Genomic DNA, 22,115 nt, shown 5'->3' on the forward strand with positions numbered 1-22,115 from the left:
ACGGCAGAGCTGGGTTTTGAACCCGGATTTCTTGACTCTGAGCATGATATTCTCGCCACTTCTGCCAGGCGGCCTTTGCTGAGGGCGTCCACTCACACGGAGTGCACAGAGCACAGGACGAGAATAAGCACCGAAGTCAGTGAGTCACCCCAGGAAGACTGGCCTGGTGCCAGGACCTCAGCAACGGCCTGGAGGGAGGCAGAGGGAGAAAGGAGAGATCCTGCTGCAGGGCTGAGGCTCCCTGATGGAGTCACGGGGCGCTAGGTGTCTGACTCCCCACACTGGGGTCAGGGCTGGCCCAGGGCTTAAAGGGCTGATGAAATGTCTGTGGCCATCCAGACCTCTGGGATGGGCTTATGATGCTAAGGCAAGTGTCAGCCAGCCAGAGGATTGATGGGGCAGTGAGTCACTCCCTGGCTGATCTGGGTTGTCACATCCCTGCCTGAGACCTTAGGAACACGTGTCTGATTTCTCTTCACTGTGCTGCTCGATCCTGGGTGCTGGCAGGCACCAGGAAGGCCTCCCTGATGTCTTCATTTCCCCTTCACACCTTCACAGCTGCACCCTCTTCCCAACTGGGCATCCCGCTCCTGCCTCCTCTAGACTCTCAGGGTTTCTTAGGGTCCCCCTTGACCTGGGGGGGGTCTCCTCTGCATTTATGGGTTTATGCCTCATGTTATAAGCTGGGCTCAGGTGGTGGTATGTAACTTGGAGGTCAGAGGGAACTGCGATCACTCCAGGGGCCTCCGAGGCAGCCAGGCTCACTGCTATCCTACCTCCGCACTGTTGCCCATACTGCTATTCTGCCTGGAATGCCCATATGTGGCCGTCCTGCTGCAGATAATCTCAGTAAGCCCACTGGCTGCCTCATCCTCAGTGTTTCTATTGTGCACTCAAAAGCTGCCTCTTCTGGCAAGGCCACCCAGAGTGACCCCAAGTGGAATCCCTTAAAAAGCCTCCCAGAACACATTCTCTGCCTTTTTCCTTTTTCTTTTGTATCATAAACGTTTGTTAATTCATTCAGGAAATATTTATGGAATACCTGCCAGGTGTCCAGCACTGGAGACCCAGGCTGTCATGGTCCCCACAATCCTGTGGGAGAGGGAGGCATGAAACAAATACAGATAGAATTACAACTGTGATAAGTCTGTGTGGATACCTGGCCTAATCCAAGGGCATCCAGGGGGCCCCTGAGGAGAAGACTGCGGGGAGAGACTGGAAGGTGTACAGCGTTTCCTGGGCAAAGGGGGCTTCCAGGCAATGGGAACAGCATGGGCCAAGACCCTGTGGCAGGAGGAGCTGGCAATTCTGAAAGTCCCACCGAAGCCACTGGGCCTGGACTGTGGGGGTGGGGTGCGGTGTGTGGATCATGAGGGGGCCTTAGGGGCCTCAGTAAGGAGCTAGGCCTTCATCCCTGGAGCCCTGGGCAGCTTGGAAGGCGGTGGAGCTGGTCAGTGGCAGGATCTGATCTACTTTTTAAAGGATCCGTCTGATGCCCTTGGAGAATGAGTTGGGGTTGGGGGGAGGCAGGACTGGAGGCAGCAAAAGCAGCAAGGAGTCTCCTGCGGGTGTCTAGGACAGGCTGGGCCTCTTCTCCAGCTGGACAGTGAGACCCAGCACAGGGCCTGGCTGGCACATGGCGAGGCTCAGAGAACACGCCCTGAGTGCATCATTGACCAGCATCCTTCCCCATCACAAGAGATTTGGGTCCTAAAGATTGCCATCTGTAAACTCCTGCCCTCTTTTTCCTTCCAGCTTATGGCTGCGCTGGCCTCTGGTGGTCAAAGTCCGAGCAGTAAAAATGATGACAATGACAGTGATGGTGATAGTGGCTAACATTTACTGTGTGCCGGGAAATGAGCTGAGTTCCTTACGTGCGTGATCTCATTGACTCGTTACAACCACCTGTGAGGTGACTACTGTTGTTCCCATTCTGTGGAAGAGGAAACAGGCTCGGAGGGTTAGGTCAGGTCAGGTTGTTAGGTCGCTGGCCTGAGGCCCAGGACCATTAAGTGGTAGAACCCTCTGCTGCCACGTGTCTTGGGGGAGGGAAGATGAAAGGTATCTACATTTTATCTGGGGATTCCTAGCCATTGAGGTAACTCTAGGACATAGGGAGGTGTGTCAAGTGGTAGGGTTTCAGATGTGATGGTGGGCAGAAGGAGAAATGTTTGGGGCAGGGGTCCCTGGATGGGGTGGAGTCCTGTGGAACAACCTGCCAGGCTGCAAGACTCGGAGAAGCCACACGTTCAGGGAGCTGCGAAGACAAGTTTTGAGGGTGTGAGAAACAAACAGGTTGCCCTCAGATTCTGGCACAAAGTGAGGCCCTGCGCACAGAGCAGGGGGGATTATGGTGGCAGCAGCATGGAGCTGTTTTCTCCCCTTGGACCCAAGATCTGGGTTCCCAGCTCTTTGAGCTTACCGGGCCACTTCCCTACCTGTAATGGTTGTGAACATGAGCACATGGGGCCGATGTGTTTGGCCCGTGTATCAGCATAATTCTGTGCATGCCTGACGACAGCTGAGTATGTGTGTATATTTGTAAGCTTGTTTCAGTGTGTTTCTGTGTTTCATGGTTGTATATGTGTGTATTTGCGTGTGTGTGCTGGTCAATGTGAACATGTGTTTATGTGTGTGTATCTGTGTGTGGTGGTGGTGGGGAGACTTAGATGTTTACACGTGCATTTCTTTGAGGCCGTGCCCTGCCACGTGCCTTTGTATGCATGCATGTCCTTGAATTTGTGCATGCTTCTGGCCCTGTGTATTTCTGCATGTGAACATGTTTAGGTGTGGTTATCTGGGCAATATTTGTGTGTGTGTATGAGGAATATTGTTGCTGAGCTAACATCTGTGCCAATCTTCCTCTGTTTTATGTGGGATGCTACCACAGCGTGGCTTGATGAGTGGTGCTAGGGTTGCGCTCAGGATCCGGACCTGTGAACCCTGGGCCACTGAAGCAGAGCGCACGAACTTAACTACTATACCACTGGGCCAGCCCCTGGGAAGTATTTTAATGCAAGAGTGACCCCTGAGTGCCAGGGCCCAGCCCACTCCTGGCTGTCCTGGCCCATGGCTTGGTTCTCTTTGTGTGACCCCAGTACTCTATCTGCCTTCTCTGGGTAAGGTGGAGTGTGGAGGTCTTAGGTTGAAAGGGGCAGGGGATTAGGGAGGGTTCTGTGGGCCTAAGGTCGCCTGTGAGTAGGTGGCCACCAGGAAGGCACCAACTTAATCCTAGCTTGACATGCCTCCCCTCGTTCACCTGTCACAGTGGCTGACATTCCGCCGTTAGTGAGTCATTCCCCAACTGGGACCCTCTTTGATGCTGCATACCTCCCAGGGGAGGAGGCCAGGGAAGCCTGACAGCTCGCTGAGGGCAGAGCCCCAGGAATAGGGAAGAAGGGCAGGAGGAATTGTGTATCTGAAGGACTTGGGCAAAGTCACAGAATTCGCTGGTACTGTTAGTGCCTGGCGTGGGAGAGCCCAGCTGTGGAAGGCAGCTGCTCTCGCTTTATAGACTCATCAGATAGCCCTGGAAAGGAGCTTGGTGATCACCCACTGCAGCCCCTCGTAATACAGATGGGAAGACTGAGGCCTGGAAAGAGGAAACACGGGGGCCTGGGAGGTTCTTGAAACGTAGGATGCTGGCATTGCAAAGAGCTCTGGGTGAGGAGAGCGGCCCTAGGATCTGCCACTGCCCTGCTTGGTGACTCTGGGCAAGTCTCCCTGCCCTCTGGGTCTTGGGTGCCTCGTCTGTACCATGTGGGTGTTGGCCTGGCTGCCCGCTGTGGGCCCTCCTGGCTCTCACCCTGGGACCCTGGAAGCAGGACCCCTCACTCTCCCCAGCCCCTTCCCCGAGCCTGTGCCAGGCCAGGGTGAGGCGTCCCTACCAGCCTGCCAGCCTGAGTGCCCAGCAGAGCTCCTCTCCTGGGGTGAGGTGGCACTATCTGGCTGGGATCTTCCCCTCCCTTTCCTGTTTAGTTAGGTGTGCTTTTGGCATTTGTGCAAAGCCCCAGATAGATACTGACAGCCTCCTTCCTGGAAGGACCTCTGTTTGGGTGCAGGCCTTAGAAATGGCCGCGGGAGGAGGAGCTGGGCCTGGGCCGCGGGAGGGCCCATGGGTTCTGGTTCTGCCTCCATCCTGAGCACCACCTCAGTGGGAGTCGAAGGCAGGTGAGGGCCGTGCACCCGTCTGCAGTGACCCAAGGTCGGTTTGTTAAAAGGGGAGCAGGTCACGAAGGCAGGCCTGGATTGAGGATGCAGGGCCAAATAGATGATGGAGTCGGGGAAGGAAATCGTCCTTGAGAGAGCACACACTCTGTGCCGGGCATGGTGCTTGGGGCTTTACACTCAGGTGAGAAGGTGGCTCAGAGACCAGTGGTGACACCTGACTCCCAGGTGCCCAAGTGGTGGTGCTGGAATGCAAACTCCTGGTCTAGGTGCTGTCTCCTGGGTGGGGAGTGAGGCATACGTGAGGATGGGACCGAGCAAGGCTCCCCTCCCTGCGCCTCCGGGTCCTCACCTGTGACAGCCCTGCACTTGGAGAGGCACACCTTCCCTTCTTTCCTCCCATCCCTGAGGCCCAGCAGGGTGCCTGGGGCTGAGTGGGAGGATGGGCTGAGCTGTCAGTCCCCTTCCAGCCTTTTACTTGTGTGTGTGCACGTGCAGGTGTGTGTGTGTGTGTATGTGCAGGTGTGCATGGGGAAGGGGTCCTCACCCTGCCCACCCCAGGGGCCAGAACTCTCCTGGTTACAGTCCCAGCTCTACCACCTAATGGCTCTGCCGCTTTCAGCAAGGGGCTTCAAATCTCTGAACCTCCATTTCCCCACCCGAAGACCCTAAACAGTCTGAATTCTGGAGTACATGTCCTGCCGAGGATTCCCAATAAGAGGCATTGGGCCCTCCTAGGCATCCTCTTCTCGGGCTTGGGGGCTGGTCAGCGAGAGCCACGGGCAGAGCAAATTGGCGAGCAGGAGCTCAGTAACTGAGAATTTATCATCATCATCATTGCTTGGAATTGATTGAACTGGGTGCACGAAGAAATCATGTGTCTGGAATTCTGAAAGGCCTTTGAGAAAGTCTCTCAGAACATCCCGGAGAAGGAGCAGGGTTGTGGGCCAGATGTCAGGATGGTGGCGAAATGGCTGGACTTAGGGTCAGGGAGCTGCCAAGAACACAGGTCCTTCCAGCCAGAGACCCCACCGGCCTCTGCCCTGCGCTTAGGTCAGTGACATGGATGGAAGCCAGGGGGCCTGCAGATCAGCTGGGAGGGAGAATGTCCAAATGGGCAGTGAGCTGTCACAGAGAGGGGCAGAGGCCACACGGCTGTCCACATCCAGCCCCCCATGGGCTGGGGTGGTGGCACGAGGCAGCAGCCTCGTGCAAAAGCCCCTGGGGCCCTAGTTGACCTAGGGGCAGTGGTCCAGCTCCCTGAGCAGCACGCGGGAGCACGGCTGTGTGAGTGGAGGCAGAGGGCCCCATCTGGGGGGATCAGCCCGGTCTCCACAGACTGCGCAGGCTGCTCGCCGAGTTCCAGACAGCAGCCCTGCCCTTGTGAGTGGAGCCGAGGCCGCCCCCAGCGCTTTGTACCTCGGAGTCTCTGCGAGGTTGCTTTAGAGAAAAGTGCTTTTTTTAAAAAGACTTCAAAACTACTCAACTAGATGATATTCTGTGGCTCCAGGATGATTTTGTCAGCATGTTCATTCATTCACTAGGCGTGACACCAGCCCTGTCCCCACTGCCAGGCTGCCGTCAAGCTCCACAGAGAGCCCACACAGACTCCCACCTGTGGTGGCCTCACGCCTTCTCAGGGCCAACAGCGGGCGCTGTACTAGAGCCAACATCGGTCATCATCACAGTAAAGCGGGCAGCTGCTGTGTCCAGTTGCTTCATATTTGCCATTTTACTGGTAATGGGGGCCCTTGCCACAACCCTGGTCATTAGCCCATTTTACAGATAGGGACACTGAGGCTCAGAGAGGCCCGGTAATTTGCCCACAGCTCACCTGAGTTAAGATTTGAACAGGAGCAGTGTGAGAGGACTTGAGCTGGCCCAAGAGATGTGATCGGCTGGGCCAGCTTCTGTAGTCAGGAGCGGCCTCCTGGAGAAGGTGGGATAAAGTCAGGCCCTGGGGGTGTGGGAAGGGGTGTCCAGAGCTTTCTCTGTCCTACTTAATGCTCACTGCAGCCCCCACCCATTTCACAGAGGGCCATCTCAGTGAGGGGTCTGTGGAGCCGTGGCTGAGCCCGTGTGTCTGCCTCCGGCTCCCAGCTCTCAGCCACCAGGCTGTCTGCAGGCTCCCCCACAGTCCTACAAAGTGGGCATCAGGACTCCTGTTTTCTTGAAAGAAGGGATGGGATTTGCCCACTGCCCCTCATTAAAGGTTGACTTGGGTCAAGAACAAGATTTTCTGACACGAAGACCAGTCAGTCCCTCTTCCCAAGTCCAGGGCTGCAGCTGCCTCCAGAAATCAAGTTTTGGGACCTGCCTGTGAAGGGAGAGGAGAAAAGGCTCATGCCCCTTCATCCAGGGCTGGGTGAGGAGCCACCCTTGGCCCTCAACCCTAGGAAGGAGGACAGTAAGCATGCTGTGAGGCTGGGCAGAGCAGGCAATTAGAGTCCAGGGTTTTTGATTAACTTTGCTGTGTGACCTTGGGAAAGTCCCTTCCCCTCTCTGGGCCTCATTCACCCTCAATGCAGTCTTTTGGATCTGAGTCCCTTTCTGGCTCTGGCCTTCTGGGATGATGAGCATTTTTTACACCTGCCAGATGCAGGGCCCTGAGCTGAGTCCTTGGAGGAACTTGTGTCCCCCAAGGTGGACATGTGCAATATGGTGGATGGTTAATGGGGGTCCTCCTCGTTCTGTGCGGAATCTCTCTTCCCATGATCTGAGCTCCCTGGCCTCTTGTTAATCTGTACACTGCTCCCCTCATAGTGTTCGTGGCTGTCTTAGTCCCTGTCCAGCACATAGTAGGCTTTTGATAAATGGCAAATGAGTGAATGCTATAGAGAGCTTGAGTCCCCAAGGTCATGGTCAGTTTGGGTGTGTGGGGGGGGGACATTCCAAGTAGGCTTCAAGGAGGAGGCCGCTTGTCAGAGGAGCATTAGCATAGCCTTAGGGGGAGGGGTGGGGAGAGGAAGTGACACATGTCCCACTCAACCTCCTAGAAGGGAGCAAAGGATTTTTTTTTAAACTCAGAAATAGGATGAAGCTGTCAGTATTGCTCCATGATGAGCTACATAAATTGTGAAACATGCTTCATGGTTCTTGGTGCCACAAGAGTGTAAAAACTGAAATTTTCACCAGGGTAGAAAATAAAAACCAAGAAGAAGGACAAGCCCACTGGGGGAACTTGCTTGACAACACCTGTGAGAGAAGAACCTGGCCGGGTTCGCCAGGTGCATTGCCTGTCCCCTTCACCTGGCAAGGGGCCCGGGTTGGGAGAGCCCAGAGCTTATGCAAAGCCTCGGGTCCCTGCCTTCATGCTGTGTCTCCCTGAGAGCCTGCTGTCCCCTGGTCTGCCACCATTGGACTCCACTACCTGGGAAGGCCTTCTGGGAGAGGTGGCATTTCAGCGGGGCCTTGAAGGATGTGCAGAATTCTGACAGGTGGCCAAAGGGATAGGTCTTCTACGGATGTGAGAGATTTAGGCGGGGAAAGATAGGAAAGCTTGAAGAGGGTGGGCAGAAGAGGGGGCTCCTGTGGAAAAAGCTCTGGCATTAGGGAGGCCTGGAAGCTGTGTGTCCTTGGGCAAGTTATTTTACCTCTGAGCAAGGTTTCTTCATGTGCAGAAAGGGATGTTTGTCATTTTCTGTTTGTGCGGGTGACGTGAGATGATGTATACAGCCAACGTTTGACCTCGTCATATCTAGGGTGCTGGGGCCATCAAGATGGACAGATCCAGCACAGGGCATGGCCTGTGGCAAACGTCCACCTCTCTCCCTGGACCTCTCTCCCTCTCCCTACCCATTATTGTGTGATGGATGAAATGTTCAGATTGTGTGCAGCATTAACTTCAGTATAAGTTAATGTGCCATTCACCTGGAATTGAGGCTGGGCTGGGTGAGTCCCCAGAACCCCTCTTAGACAAGCTCTGTCCTCAGAGGTCAGCTCAGCCCTGGAGAGGGACGGAATGGCTTGAATGGGGGCCCGGCTAAGGTTTGCCCTCCTCCTCCCGGGGTCACGAATGGGACCAGGCAGCAGTGTCTCTAGCGAAGGTCCAGCCTTCCCTCAGACCTGGCTCCAGATGGGGATGCTCAGCCCCTCGGCCCCTCCCTGAGCCCCGAGGTGGTCGCCCCTTCTGGGGTACAGCGGTTCCAGGCAAAGGGCTCCACCCTGAGGGCCAGTGACCGTCGCCTGCGGAAGGAAAGGTGCCCGGGTTAGGGGTCCGGGTGGCCAGGGTCCTACCAGGCGCTCGTCGGCCCGCCCCCAGAGGACCAAACACCTGCTCTCAGAGCCTTAGTTTCCCCAATCTGTACAGCCAGGGGCTGAGAACACCGACCTCGCGGGTGGAGCAAGGCGCTTCGTCAATCCGGGACGGGGTGGGGGGCGTGGATTCCTCAGGGTGGGTGGGGTGTGACCTTGTTCCGTGCAGAGAGGGGGGGCCCCACCCCCCCGCAGCCGCCAAGGCCCCGGGGGTCCCCGCCCCTCCGCAGCCCCGCCCCCTCGGCCCCCGGCCCCCCGCCCCCGCGCCCGGGGGGCTCGGGCCACTTCGGCCGCCGCCGGCGCGGCTCGGCTCGGCGTTGCCATGGCAACAGCGGCTTAGGGGGCGGGGGCGACGTGGCGGGCTGGGCCGGCCGGGCGGGCGGCGCGGGGTGGGCTGGGCCGCGCTGCGCGGGCCGGGCCGTCGGCGCTCGGTCGGCGGGCGGGCGGCGCGGGCCGCGAGCTGCTGGGGCCGAGCCCGAGCCCGCGCCCGCCCTCGGCCGCGCGGCCGCCCGAGCCAGGGCGCGGGTCCCGCCGGGTCCCGGGCCCGGCGCCGCGCTAACCCCGCCTCCCCTTCCCCCTCTTGTCGCCCCGCGCGCAGGGCTTCCTCAGCCGCCGCCTCAAGGGCTCCATCAAGCGCACCAAGAGCCAGCCCAAGCTGGACCGCAACCACAGCTTCCGCCACATCCTGCCGGGGTTCCGGAGCGCCGCCGCCGCCGCCGCCGCCGCCTCCGCCGCCGCGGACAATGAGAGGTGAGCCCGCCGCCCGGCCGGCCGGCCCGGCCTCCGCGCGCCGCCGCCCCGGGATGCGCCCCGAGGGCGCGGGGACAAAGCGGGAGCCGGGGCTGGGGCGCGCCGAAAGCGGGAGGGCGCCCCACGCCGCCCTCCGGCAACTTGTGGGGCCGCCTCGGACTGGGGGGCCCGACGGGGGCGCCTTCTCTCTCCGCTCCGGGGTGAGGAGGGGCTGCCGAGGCTCCGGGCGAGGCCGGCGGGAAGTGCCCTCTCCGCCGGCAAGTCGTGCCTCGCCTTACCGAGGTGGGCATTGTTCCCTGGGCGGTGTAGTGCCCGGAGCTGGGGACAGAAGTGGCGCCTCCACCCCCAGGACCCATCCTCGTGCCTCTGGAGCCCCTGGGTGTCCCATACAAAAGGCATTTACTGCTAGGTTTTGCTGAGACCCAGTGGTGAGGCAAAGGGTGAACATCTGGAGGGGAGGAGCAGGGGGCTGGGCCGCTTAGGGGGCACATCTGCTCTAAGTAGGGCGCGTGCTCCGCTGGGGGCTGGGGCGAGCCAGCGGGCAGTGCCCGGGCCCTGAGCTCAGGGGCATTGCCGAGGCGGGCGAGGAAGGGCCTGGTCCTCTCCAGCCGGGGCCGCTGCTTCCCTCCCTCACCTCTCCACTCCCAGGAGTGTCTCCTGTTTCCAGGTTCCTTCTCCTGGGCAAGCCGGGAGCAGGTGTGGAAATTCCAGGGGGAGGTGGCTTGTGGGGCAGAGGAGGAGAGGGAGGAGGTGGCTGAGCCCGCCGGGAGTCACCGGCAACAGAGCAGGCTTCAGCTCGCAAGGGCAAGCCATCCTGTCCTCGTGCTGGGGCACTGGGCAGACACAGTCTCTCCGGGCCCAGGTCCCCTTCCTTAAGCTGTGCCAGCCACGGCACCTTTCCACTTGGGCACAGGCACAGTGATGGATTCCAGCGCCAGTTAGAACGTGTCCCAGCTCAGCTTGTGGAGGTGAAAGAATGGGAGGGCACCAAGGATCCTTTTCAGCATTCAGCCCGGGCATCTCAGGCCCCTGGCATCTGCCTTCGTAGGGCTGTGCCCCTGTGTGTGATTGGTGAGTTGGCTCTCCCTATAGGGCAGGCACAGGTAGAATGAAAATGTCTCTCCCCTCCCCCTTGGTTCCAGCAGCCAGAGCAGCACAAGTTATAGCCCAACTCCTGCCCAAGGTTGAGTGACTGTTTAGCTGACCCCTAGCATCTTCTTGGAGAGTACCCCCTCCCATCTGACCGTAGAATTACTAGACCTTTAATTTCCATGAGCCCGGAGCTGCTCTCCAATGCATCCCCACCACTGCCTGCAGCTGGTTTCCTGCCCCAGCTGCCAAGCCCAGCCCGAGGCAGGACCCTCAGCCTTTCTCTGATGGCCGTGGTGCCCCAGGGGACCAGGCGTGCCCTGGCAGGAAGATGCAGCCAGGCCAGAGCTCAGTGCTGGGTGCAGCCACTGCGTCTTTGAAAATCTCGTTTCCCATCTTTGTTATTGTCTGGGCGGCAGGCCACCCGGTCTGCTGCCTTCTCCCTCCGCCCGGCCCCCGCCTCCGGCTTTCTCCCCCAGGAACATGCCCTTCTCTGCGCTTTCGTTGGCAGGGGTCAGGACCTTCTGCACCCGCATGCGGGGCCTTGTGTACGTACCCCGTTTTGTGTGCATGTGTTGGTTGTCCGGGGGAGCAGGAGAGACAGCAGGCAGTCCAGCCTCTGAATGTGTCTGCCCTCCCCGGAGCAGACAGCGTGCATGCCATGTTTACCTCCCTCCGGCGGAGAGCCTGCACGGAGAAGCTGGGAAACGCTCGGCAGGCGACCCTGGCCGGAGGTCGGGGCATCGCTGAGATGACTTCGTGCAGGTTCTGCCGGGCTTGGCCTCAGGTCAGCCTTGCCACATGCTGAAGGGGTGCGGAGTGGGAGGTTGGGAGTGAAATTATAAGCCCGTTTATAGAAACGGTGGTAAACGGTAGTGGTTGGAGCAGAGTGTCACTGGCAGTGGTGTGGAATTGTCTTATTAATTTTCTGTAAACAAAATCTGGCTTGGTGGCTTCTCTGGCACAAGAAGGGAGCCCAGATTTCCCACGGACAGGCAGAGAGACTGTGTTTGAAATCCCTCTCCCCAGCCTTGGAGCCTTGGAGGGCTGGCATCTCTTGATTTGCTTAGAGATAGATTTGTTGGCTACTGTTGGGGTGGACGGGCAGGTGGTTCTCCAGGGCAGTCTCTAGAGTCATCCTATTTGGAGTGAGTAAAACCAACTGTGGGCCCCCCGCAAAAGCTTATGGTCAAACCTGGGTGAGTGGACAGGTGCCTCCCCCTGCTCCGCTGCGGTGTGGTTGTGCTGTTCAAGGCTGGGCGGACAGAACGGGCTGCCTTTGGCTTGACTTAGCAGCCAGGAGGGGGTTGAATCCTGGCTCCATGGGACCCCCACTGGGTGACCCAGCCTCTGGCTGGGGAGGGGGTAAGTGCAGAGACCCCAGCCTCAGTGAGGGGATAGGGGTGGGGGCTTCTAGGGTGGCATATGTGAGCCCTGGTCCCCGTGGTCTCCCCATGTAGATAAGCAGCACAGGGCACTGGGAGGCAGCCGCTTAGGTCCGGACTTGGGATGAAGCTGTCTGCTTCATGGCTGCTGAGGCGGCTTTGTTGCATGCTGGCTGCCGTGCTCCGAAAACTGCTGTGTTGGGGAGGTTATTTTTTGCGCTGGAGTTCTCTCATCTGGAGGTTGGAAACCAGTTGGTTCTGCGCTCGCATCTTTCTGCTGCCTGGGAAAGGAGTCTGCCCCAGGTGTGGGGATGCTGAGCCTGGCTGGTTGGGAGAGAAGGCTGGGGTCAGGCCAGCCAGGGCTTGATGGGCACAATTGGGCTCTGGGGGTCTCCAGGACCACAGAACAGGTTTGAGTCGCTGTACTTATTTCCCTGAAATGGCCTGGGGGAGGTTCCCAGCTGGTCTCCAAAAATCCCTGAGCCCCTTGTCTGAGAAATGAGCGTCTCTCATTTCTTCTTTGGAGGTTTTGGAAATAAGCACCAAGGACAGGTAGTCATTTCTCCTAGATAAGAGAAATGAATGCTGCTCTGAGGCTTTCCAGGCGAAAGGTGTGCTGGCAAAAGCATTTTTGTTTTGTAGGCTGGAAATGTTGCCGCTTCATTTACAAGGCTGTTTAACGTTGGGAAAAGCGATCGAGGATGTGGCGGTTCTGCCTTCCCGGAAGATAATTTCCAAGTCATTCATTTATTTATTAATGTTCCTGAGCTGCTAGGAGGGTCAGCTGGCAATGTTGTCCTTTCCTCATCCTGTTTCTCCCTGAGACTGTTTCTGGGTGACTCTGGCCTTGCACACGTGCTGGGAGCATGCCTCCTCTGGCTCTCTACCTGTTCTCAACCCCTGTAGTTATGCCGAGGGGGCGGTAGCCTCCTTCCCATTCTTCCCAGTTGGCCTAGTGCAGAGCTCTTCCATAAACGGGGCAGCCCAGGGGCAGGTATGCAAGGCTGATATGTGCAGAGTTAGACTTCTCACACCTGAAAGTTACTGATGGTGGGATGCCAGGCAGTGTAAGAGTGGGGAACGGGACACTTGGAAGTCGGGGTGGGAGCTCTCAGGGCCCCTCCACTGGCCCTGAGTAGGCAGCAAGCACTTCTGCCCCTTTGGGTGAGGCAGTCCCTGGAGGGGAGAGGAAGCTTGATGAGAACGGGGGAAATGGAAGATGGGATCTGTTTTCCTGCCTTAGTTGTGGACAGTAGGTGCCAGAGGGGCTGGGCATCCAGACCTGGCTTTTCTTGCCCTCTCACTCTCCCCCTCCGTAGACAGTGAGGGCCTGGTCCTTCTCTGCCTTCCCTTGAGTGACGTCGAGATGATGGTGCAGTTTAGACAGTCTCCGGGAGTAATGGGAAGTATGTGATCTTTGGATTTGAAGCCAGGCATTCCTGGGGCAAGTCACTGAACCTTTTGGAGCCTCAGTGTGCACATCTGCAAAATGGACCTGATGATAACGTTTTTGGAAACATTAATATATTCAGCATGTGTTTAGTAGAAAGCGTCCTGTTCAGTGCTGTTTCGTTGGCAACTAACACCAGGTCTTGCACATTTCTTACATGTTTCTAAAGTTTTATTAAATGAGTAATAGCATGTGAAAGAGGTTAGACTGGCATGTTGTAGGTTTTTAATAAGTTGTAATTAATATTGGTAGGGAAAATTCGCTTCATCTTGGTAAGCCTCAGTTTTCTTGTCAGCAATATGGGAATAAAAACAAGCAATCATGTGGTGTTACTGTGAGGTTCAAGAGAAACTAGATGTTGGTGTTCCTTGTAAGGTAAAGAGGGCTTTGCAGAGGATCCTCATTACCTTGAACACAAGAAATAGCCAGGCAGAGTGACCCTTGTTCCTGTCTACACCTGGGAAAGCAGCCCTCTCCTATATGTGTATTAAAAGTCAGTTTTAAGGGGCTGGCCCTGTGCCTGAGTGGTTAAAGTTTCACACGCTCTGCTTTGGCAGCCTGGGTTCACGGGTTCAGATCCCGGATGAGGACCTACTCCACTCATCAGCCATGCTGTGGAGGCATCCCACATAGAAAATAGAGGAAGATTGGTACAGGTGTTAGCTCAGGGACAGTCTTCCTCAAGCAAAAAAAGAAAAAAAAAGGAAGATTGGCAATGGATGTTAGCTCAGGGTGAATCTTACTCACCAAAAAAAAAAAAAAATCAATTTAAAAGTTCCGTGTTGTGTTTGGGTCATACTTGGTTTTCATTTAGGCGCTTAGGTTATTTATCTAGTTTTTCTTTATTAAAAATGGTGCTGGTATTTAAATCCTTGAATATTTATCTTTGTCTCCTTCTCTGGTTGTTTCTGTAGGATAAAGTCTTAGAAATGGAATTAGTAGGTCAAAGAATATAAACAGCTTGAGGTTTTGGTAAAGTGCCTCCCCCGACCGAAAGCCTATAATAATTTACCCTCTCCAATGATTTTTGAGAGTACTCACCTGTTTCCTCACCCTCAGAAACATCGGGTGTTGTCACTAAAACAATCTTTGTTATTTGAATAGGCGGAAGAATGGTATTTCTTTGTGACTTGCATTTCTTTGCTTGTTAGTGATTGAATATTGTTTTCCCGAATTGAATGGCCAGTAGGGCTGCTTCTTTCGAGTCTTGTCTGTTCTTCTCCTTGGCCTTCTGAACATTCTCACGAGCCCCTTGCAGGATTCTTGGTTGCCTTGTTTGGCCTCCCTCAGCTCTGAGAAGCCCCATGTGGGTGGATCCTTGTTAAATGGGTCTCTGCCTTCCAAGAGGTATGGCAAGGGATTCATTAATTACCTACAAGCAAGGCTCATCCAGCTCTCCCCTCCCCTCCCCGCCTCTCCCCTCTTCTCCCCTCCTCTCCATAAGGGAATCAGATTTAATTCTTAATCCGATAATTATCATAAGGAGGCCTGGCATTTACACAGCACTGGGAGAGGTCTTCTGCCCTTCAGGGTAAGTAGACAGTGAAAATTCGCTCTTAGATTCAGGGAAACTGAGGCATCCAGTCAAAGGCATGGAGTTGAGCCCATCACAGAAGTCAGGCCTGTGACCAGGTCCTGACCTCCTGCAGTGATGTACTTGGAGCTCCGTGGGCACCTTTGGGGCAGGGCTGACCGGAGCCCTGCACACGAGCACATGATTCTGAGCCTCATCTCCAGAGAGGGACGGGAAAGCCACAGAACACGACCCGGACATAGAGAAGAACCAATTTATTTTTTGCTTTCTCATTTTTATCACCCTCCTTTTAGATCTGCGGCTCCCTCATGTATCTTCCAGAGATCTGAGCTGGGCAATATTTTTAGGAACAGTGGAAATTAGCTAGTGAGAATGTGATCAGCCCCAGGCTGGGGTTTCAAGGCTGGAGAAGCCTTTTTTCGTACAGGCGTCTGTGGGCGTGTGTGTGCCTGTACGTGCACGTTTTCCTATGTCTTGCAAGTATGCACCTGCCCTCATGAAGGTGTGTGAGTGTGTTATATGTAAATGTCCTTGTCCATGTCTGTGCATTGAAATGATAATCATATGCCTAGCATTTGGAACAGTGCTTGGTACTTCATATTGGATTGGACCATATGAAGTGGCTATTTTTGTAGGTCAAATATGCACATATGGTTCAACCTACTAACTGCTCAATAAGTGTTGGCAACCATGATTATTATTGTATCTGTTTTCTTATATGTACGTGTCTACCAGTGTGTGTGTGTGTGTGTGTTTACATACACCCTCTTGTGCCTCGGGTGTAGTATGTTCTGTGTTTGAGATCTCACATGTGCACATCTATGTGCTTGTGAACAGTTTCTGTTTGGGTTTGTGGCCACTGAGCTGTCCAGTTTTGTGAACAAACTGCCCACCTTCTTGGGGAGACCCTCCCGTGGCTCAGCATATACCCGGGCCCTCAGGACAGAGCCCTCTTAATCCCCTCGTGCCTTTAGGTGCCAGTGGAGCCCAGGCCTGGGGTGCCAGGCCCGAGGGGTGCCATGGGGTCTATTGCCTTCTCCCAAGTAACCCTGACTGTTTCCAGGCCCCATGTCTGAGAATATGCAAATTGACTCTTTAATGGAATTCCTTTGCAAAATATTACTTGAGCCAGAAAGTTAATTACCAGGCTCTAATTAATGGCTATTTCAGAAGGCCACAGAAGAGAGCTGGAGATCATAGGGAGACTGAAAAGGCAGGAAGGAAAACATCCAGCTCCACCGACTTCTTCCTGGGTGGCAGGGCACACACAGCTTCTCACTTGCTCTGAGCTGCAACCCAGTCCCCTGTGGCGATGGGCTGTGGGAGAGTGGGAAAGCACCGCTTGCATGAAGAACCTCTGGTGTCCTGGTCTTCTGGCTGTCAGTCCATCCATCTGTGAGGAGTGGCCTGGGCCGCATTCCCAGCTCGGGGGTGAGGTGTGTCAGTAGCTGTGGATAGCAGGACCAAGATGAGGCTTAGTCCCCCACCTCCAGCCCTCCGAGGCCTCCAGCAGCCAGGTGACATGCCCAAGGCCTGGGCTATTGAAGGGACAGTCACTGGCCACTCTACCGTGAAACTGACTCATTTCCTACCCCTCTAGCAGGACCAAGATGAGGCTTAGTCCCCCACCTCTAGCCCTCCGAGGCCTCCAGCAGCCAGGTGACATGCCCAAGGCCTGGGCTATTGAAGGGACAGTCACTGGCCACTCTACCGTGAAACTGACCCATTTCCTACCTCTCCAGGAGTCTTTGGGCTGCTGCCTCAGGCCCCCGTTCCCCCTACCCCCCAAGAGCCTGAGAGCCTGAAGCAGCTTCCAGAAGGGCCGAATCTCCAGCAGGGGCAGCTCCTCTTCGTGCTCCCCCTCAGTGCTCAGTGTGGAGTCACCTGTGATCATGCCTGCCCCCCTACCTCAAGGGACAGGCTGAAAGCCCAGGGGAGATTGTTGTGATGGAAATGATGTGTAAGTTTCCCCTCGAAGCAAGGGGTGCCAGGAAGGGTGGCCTATATTACTGTCCCCTCCTGAGATGGAGGGAGTCTCTGTCCTCTGTGGGCATGTGTGGGTCTGAACTTGTGTTGGGCACGCAGCATCTCACATATACCAAGAGGCACAGCTTTGGCTCCCACCAAGTCTTGTCTACGGACCATACCACATGCCACCCAGGCATGCACATGTAAGAACCTTCCTTGGCATTTGGAAGGCAGGTCCTTGTGGAAGCCACCGGTTGTGCACCAGAGGTCCCCTCTGAGCCAGGCAGGTTGGGGGAAGGAGTAGGAGACAAGATCCCACCTGCCAGAATCCCTGGCAGCCTGCCTGGGAATACCCTGGGCATTCCTTGGGAAGGGTAAGAAGTAACCCCAAGGCTGGAGGTCAAGCCTGATCCTGGGGCATGCCAAGAATAGGACCTCCCTGACACCCCCACTTGCAGCTGCTCAGGAAGCCTGCATATGCCTGACCCCTGGGATTGTCTCCTGGAAGACCTCAGCTGATGGCAATGTGCTGGGGCAGGCTGGTTGGAGGCTCTAACAGAGCACTTTGTGCCTTGAGTAGGAGCTCAGGGTTTGCCCAGTGAGTAACTGAATGCACTTTGGTTTTCTAGGAGGGGAGGGCCCCCAGGGCAGCTCCAAGAACTCCTTAGAAGTTCCCCCAAAGGCAGCCTGAGCAGGGCTTTGCCGCCCCTCCCTCCTGCTGCCCCACCTGCTGCCACTGTACCCTGACTGCCACAGGCCAAGCTGGAGCCACACTGTGCAGGAGTCACAGGAACTCGGCTCTCGGGCCTGGCTCTGGTGCTGACTCAGTGTGATCAACCTGGGAAAAGCCACTGAGTCTCAGTTTTCCCATCTCTCAAGTGGGGCTAGTGGGGCAGGAATTGGCCCAGATAGAAGGTGGGTTTGCACATTTCCTGCATCACATGCTCTGTGGGGTGCGTTACTCCTAGTCACACCTCCATTTTCTGGTGGGCAGCCCCCATGGGGTTGCTGAGGGGCCCTTCTCCAGCTGGCTCTGGCCCCCGCTCAGTTAACCCCACCCAGTTAACCCCGGGACAGGCACTTGTCTGTTACCCTGACCTTTCTCGCACCCTCAGGGCCCTTGTTTGCAGGCTGGGCCTGATTGTGAAAGAGCCTGCTGGGCAGAGATAGAGATGCCACCCTGGTAGTGCAGGCCCTAATTTGATGTGACGTTGTCGTGGGGAGTTTTCATACCAAGGGCAGTGAATTAGTGTGGTGTCTCCCTGTGCCCACTGACTAAGGGGAAGTTAATTTCATACTCTGTCTTTTTGACATTCGTAATCAAAGCATTGTATTGCAGCTGCAGACTGTTAGCACGGGAAGGATGTGTGAGCCTCAACAATCACATTTGTTTGTGGCGGGGAGGCGATGGATTGATTGTTCACAGCCCCCCCCCCCCCCATTCCCCTTCCTGCCCTCTTTCCCCATTTCTAGCTTCCCCAGATTTCATCAGGAAACTCGGTCCCAAAAGTGACTTTGGCTAAAACCCTGCTCTTGTCTTAGAAGCCAAGGACCTGGCCCCCAAGCAGAACTGACCAGCCCACCCCAGGAAGGATCTGTACAAAGAAGGGTTGCTTGAGATGCCTGATAAAATGCAGATTCTTGGGCCCCACCCCAGAACTTCGGAATTAAACTCTGATGGTGTGGTCATGTTTCCCCAAAGTTTGAGAACCACTGCCCAGAGTTTGTTTCTTTTGCAGAGGGGCAAGAACTGTGTGCCAGTGACTTGCCTAGGCATTGCCCCTGCCATAATCTTATTGCTTCCTCATGATAAGAGGGTTTCTCGTTTCCCATTTCACAGTTGTAGAAACTGAAACTTCAAGAGGGGAGTGTCACTGGCTCAGTCACCCATTGGGGACCCCATGCTGAGGCCATCCTTTGCCTGCTTGATGCCTAAAATCCCCCACCAGCAGGCTGTGCCCTTTCTTTTTACAGTTGTGATGCCTTTTGAAAGAAATCTTCCCCCTCCTCGAGGAGTGCCAGCAGCCCCGTCTTGTGCTTGCACAGGGCTCCCCACTGTGAAAAAAGCTCTTTCATACCGGCACCCTGGGTCTGACCCAAGGGTGCTTGGAGCAGTCAGGGCGTTTATGACTGTGATCTGCCTTTTACAGGTGAGGTAGGTGAGGCTCAGAGAGGTGAAGGGGCAGATCTGGAGTTGGAGCTTGTCTCCTAACTCCAGGTCCAGTGTTCGCCCACCTGTGCCACCAGCGCCCGCTCTTCTTGCCGCCTCCCCAGTTACAGGTGGGGAAACTGAGGTTCAGAGAGGTGTAGTCACTTACCAGGATGGAGTGAGTGGCAGTAATGTGATTCAAGCCCAGGTCCATGGAGTCAAAACCCAGAGGACGGGACTAGCCACCATTTCACGGCTGAACCAGGTGCCCCTGGCCCCCACCTGGGAGTGGAGCTCTTTCAGCACAGCCTGGAGGGTCTCTGCTCAGGGGTGAGAGCTGTCTATGCGGAGGCCACCGAGGGAGGCCAGGCCAGGTGGGGCGGGCTGCAGGCCCAACTCAGTTGTGGGAGGAGGATGGGGGTGGGAGGGGCAGGGGGAGTCTGGGCCTATGGTGCATGGAGCTGGAATTTGAACCTGTGGCTGCCTTACTCCAAGCCCCATCCCTCACCGCGTGTTGCGTAGGAGGTCTACAGCAGCTGTGCCTGCATCACTCACCCAGAACTGGTCCAGGGTCCAGCTCCACCGACTGCTTCTCTCTGAGCCTCAGTTTCCCCGTCTCAATAAAGCAGGAACTAAAGCTAGTATCTTGGGGCCCAGGGTTCTGGGATTCCTGGAAGGGAAGCAGCTAGCGCAGGGTGGTGTGTCAAGTCTTTCCCGGCCTTTGCGGCACTGCCTTCTGGTCATGAGGCCCCTGAAGCTGTGGAAGGAGGGAGCCTTGGTGGCAGGGATGTCTTTGTCTTTGCACTCTTCATGACTGGCTTCTCTTGTGCGGTGATAACACCACCACCCCCTGCCCTTGCATGGCCACTCGTGATGGACCGGGCTCCGCGCCTGACACCCTCTCGTTCATTTTCTCCTTTTGTCCTTCTGACAGCCCTGTGAAGGACAGGTGCTCTTACCCTCCTCGTTTTACAGGGTATAAAAACGAGGCACAGAGAGACGGAGCAACCTGCCCAAGTCATACAGCTCCTAACGGGCTGAGCTGGGATTCAAACCCAGACAGTCTGGCCTCACTGTATAAACGCCCGCCATCAGCCACTATTCTGCATGGTCTCTGTACGCTCTGTTTTACAGATGACGTGCTCTGTCAGTAGTCACATCAGTAAACTCCCTGCCATTTATGAAGCGTCTCCTGCGTGCCAGGCGTTGTGTGTTGTATAGATGTCATCTTTAATCCTCTTGGCTGCCCCCGTTTTATCCTGCCCCGTTTTACAGCTGACGAAACCAGCCTCCTCAGAGGGGTAGGGTCACTTAGGGATTACCGTCACGATGGATTTAGAATCTAGGTCTCTGTGGGTACCCAAAGCCTGTCTGGTGTAGCAGCTAACAGGATGTGTACATCCTGTGGGCCAGGCCTGCTCTCAGCACTTCCCCGAGGGAAACTCACTTCATCCTCACAACAGCCGTGTGCTACACACTGTTGTTTTCTCTGGTTTACAACCAGGAAATGTGAGCTGCGCAGCTGGAATGGCAGACCAAAGATTCGAACCCAAGTAGCCTGACTCCCGAGTCTGTGCTCTTAACCACTGCACAGTACTGCCCTCTCCCTATTTTATGCATGAGGAAACTGAGGCTCCGACAGGTAAAAGCTGCTTGCCCTGAGTCAGATAGCAGATGAGTGGCCGACACGGGATTTGCACCTAGGTCTTTGCAGAGTGTTTTACTCTCTCCCACATGAGAGAACGTGGCAGCCACCAGTGGGGGCTGGGGCAGTGTCCCAAGGCCACCCAGGGCTCTGCAGGAGGCCATTGTGGGTGCTGAAGTCCTGAGGTGGTGGGGGGTGGCACTGGAGGCAGCCCTTCCTCCTGGTCTCAGTGGGTAGGGTCCCCAGGATGTGAGGGCAGGGCCTGCTCTGTGACTGCCCCCTGCATTTGCAGTTGATGAGTGATTATAAGTGTCTTTCTCCATGGGCTCCCCCAGGTTCTGGACTCCCACACTTTTTCTCTTAGCAGAGCTAATGAGCCACGGCTGGATTTGGATCAATTGACTTATGATGCTAGGTAGGGTGGGGCGGGTGGAGGAGGTCATGGGTAGGCTAACTGGCCTTGCACAGCACCTCCCCTTCCACCTCAGGTCAGCGTGTAGAGGTCACTTTCATCATTGCCCAGGAGAGTGAAGGGAAGACAGGGTGATGATGGCGGGCAGGGACTCCCCAGAGCAGCCTTTGTTCTGACCTGTGGGAAGACGGGTGAGTCTGGCGCTGAGACGCCCCCTAGACTGGCTGAGGGGGTCTCTGATGGTGCAGCCAGGCTCTTGGCTGACACAGCCCTCTGTGGACCTGATGGTGCTGGGTGCGTGCAGGTGTGGGGCAGGGGTGCCATGGCCTGGCATTCTGCCAAGAGCCCTGTCCAGCCTGCCTGAGGTGGTCTTGTTCAGTTGCCCTAGGCACGTGACATCCACAGTTTTGATGATGGTCGTCTATGAGGGTGGTGAAAACCTGCTCCAAGGGATTTCAGAGTCAAGGGATGGTGGAGCAGGCAGGGGATTTAGTGAGCACTGTGTCCAGAGTTTCTGTAAGTCGGTGCCTGGGCTTCCGAGAGGTGAGACTAGATGTTTTCCTCCACAGGCAACGTGGGCATCCTCACTCCAGGGGAATCACTCTGTGATCCAGGCCACTGAAGGCTTGCGAGGTTCTGCAGTAAAGACACCAGTTTCACCTTCTTCAATCCAGGGCTTCCTGTCCCCCAGCCCCACCCCGGGAGCAGCTGTCGGCATTTGGGGAGGAGCAGTGTTCTGCAGAGTGTTCTTTGGTAAACAGTAATTTGAGGTGCTACCTCTCCTCAGAAGTGTGCTTTTTAAGAGGGAGCTTTGGAAGTCTTCCATGCCTTTAGGCCTACAGGATAAGCCCTGAATGATGGCCTTGCAGGCCAGCAACAGTATGGGGGCATGTTCTTTTGGAAAAAGGCATCCCTGGGTCCTCAGACTCATTCCTCAAAGCAGCTGCCAGCTCTCCTGTGTGTGGGACGGGGCCCGGCTCTGGTCACAGCCCTCAGTGGGCCCAGAGCGTGTGAAGTTTAGTCTCTGTTTTGTGGTCTGGGTGGCTCCCTTGTACTCGTCAGCTTAGGCTCTGGACGTCCCCATCCCCCTCTGGACTCCTGCAGAAGGCAGCAGTCAGGCAGAAGCTGCCCACTGATTTGCATAATTGCACCGTCCCCTGAATAATTAATAAAGCTCTGTCCTTGCTGAGAGCAAAGTCTGCACCGTTATGGATGGGTTTGCCATGGATGGGTTTGCCGGAGCTCTTCCAGGGAGCGATGGTTTCTGGACTCCTCGGCCTTTCCTGGCATGGAGCCCCCAGAGAGAGGAGAG

At 56.0% G+C, this 22,115-nt stretch overlaps 1 protein-coding gene and 1 long non-coding RNA gene across 38 annotated transcripts in view; one reads left to right on the forward strand and one right to left on the reverse strand.

The window, feature by feature from the left end:
* DAB2IP (DAB2 interacting protein) overlaps positions 1-22,115 on the forward strand; it is a 194,427-nt gene that overhangs the window by 101,158 nt on the left and 71,154 nt on the right. For 25 of the 37 annotated variants that reach the window (XM_070596163.1, XM_070596169.1, XM_070596148.1 and 22 more), the window contains exon 3: positions 9,020-9,171. The exons of 7 other annotated variants lie outside the window; for them this stretch is intronic. In XM_070596163.1, the coding sequence (XP_070452264.1) occupies positions 9,020-9,171 (152 nt within the window). Of the gene's footprint in view, positions 1-9,019; positions 9,172-10,653; positions 10,809-10,889; positions 11,048-22,115 lie in introns of those variants that run through there. 5 more of the 37 variants (XM_070596165.1, XM_070596180.1, XM_070596168.1 and 2 more) reach the window with 5 other exon arrangements.
* LOC103555450 (uncharacterized) overlaps positions 14,869-22,115 on the reverse strand; it is a 33,371-nt gene continuing 26,124 nt past the window's right edge. Inside the window, exon 5 of the long non-coding RNA XR_546006.2 lies at positions 14,869-16,077. This is a non-coding gene — a long non-coding RNA (uncharacterized lncRNA). The remainder of the gene's footprint in view (positions 16,078-22,115) is intronic.

The sequence above is a fragment of the Equus przewalskii genome, chromosome 26 (assembly GCF_037783145.1).
Source record: "Equus przewalskii isolate Varuska chromosome 26, EquPr2, whole genome shotgun sequence".
Lineage (NCBI taxonomy): Eukaryota > Metazoa > Chordata > Mammalia > Perissodactyla > Equidae > Equus > Equus przewalskii.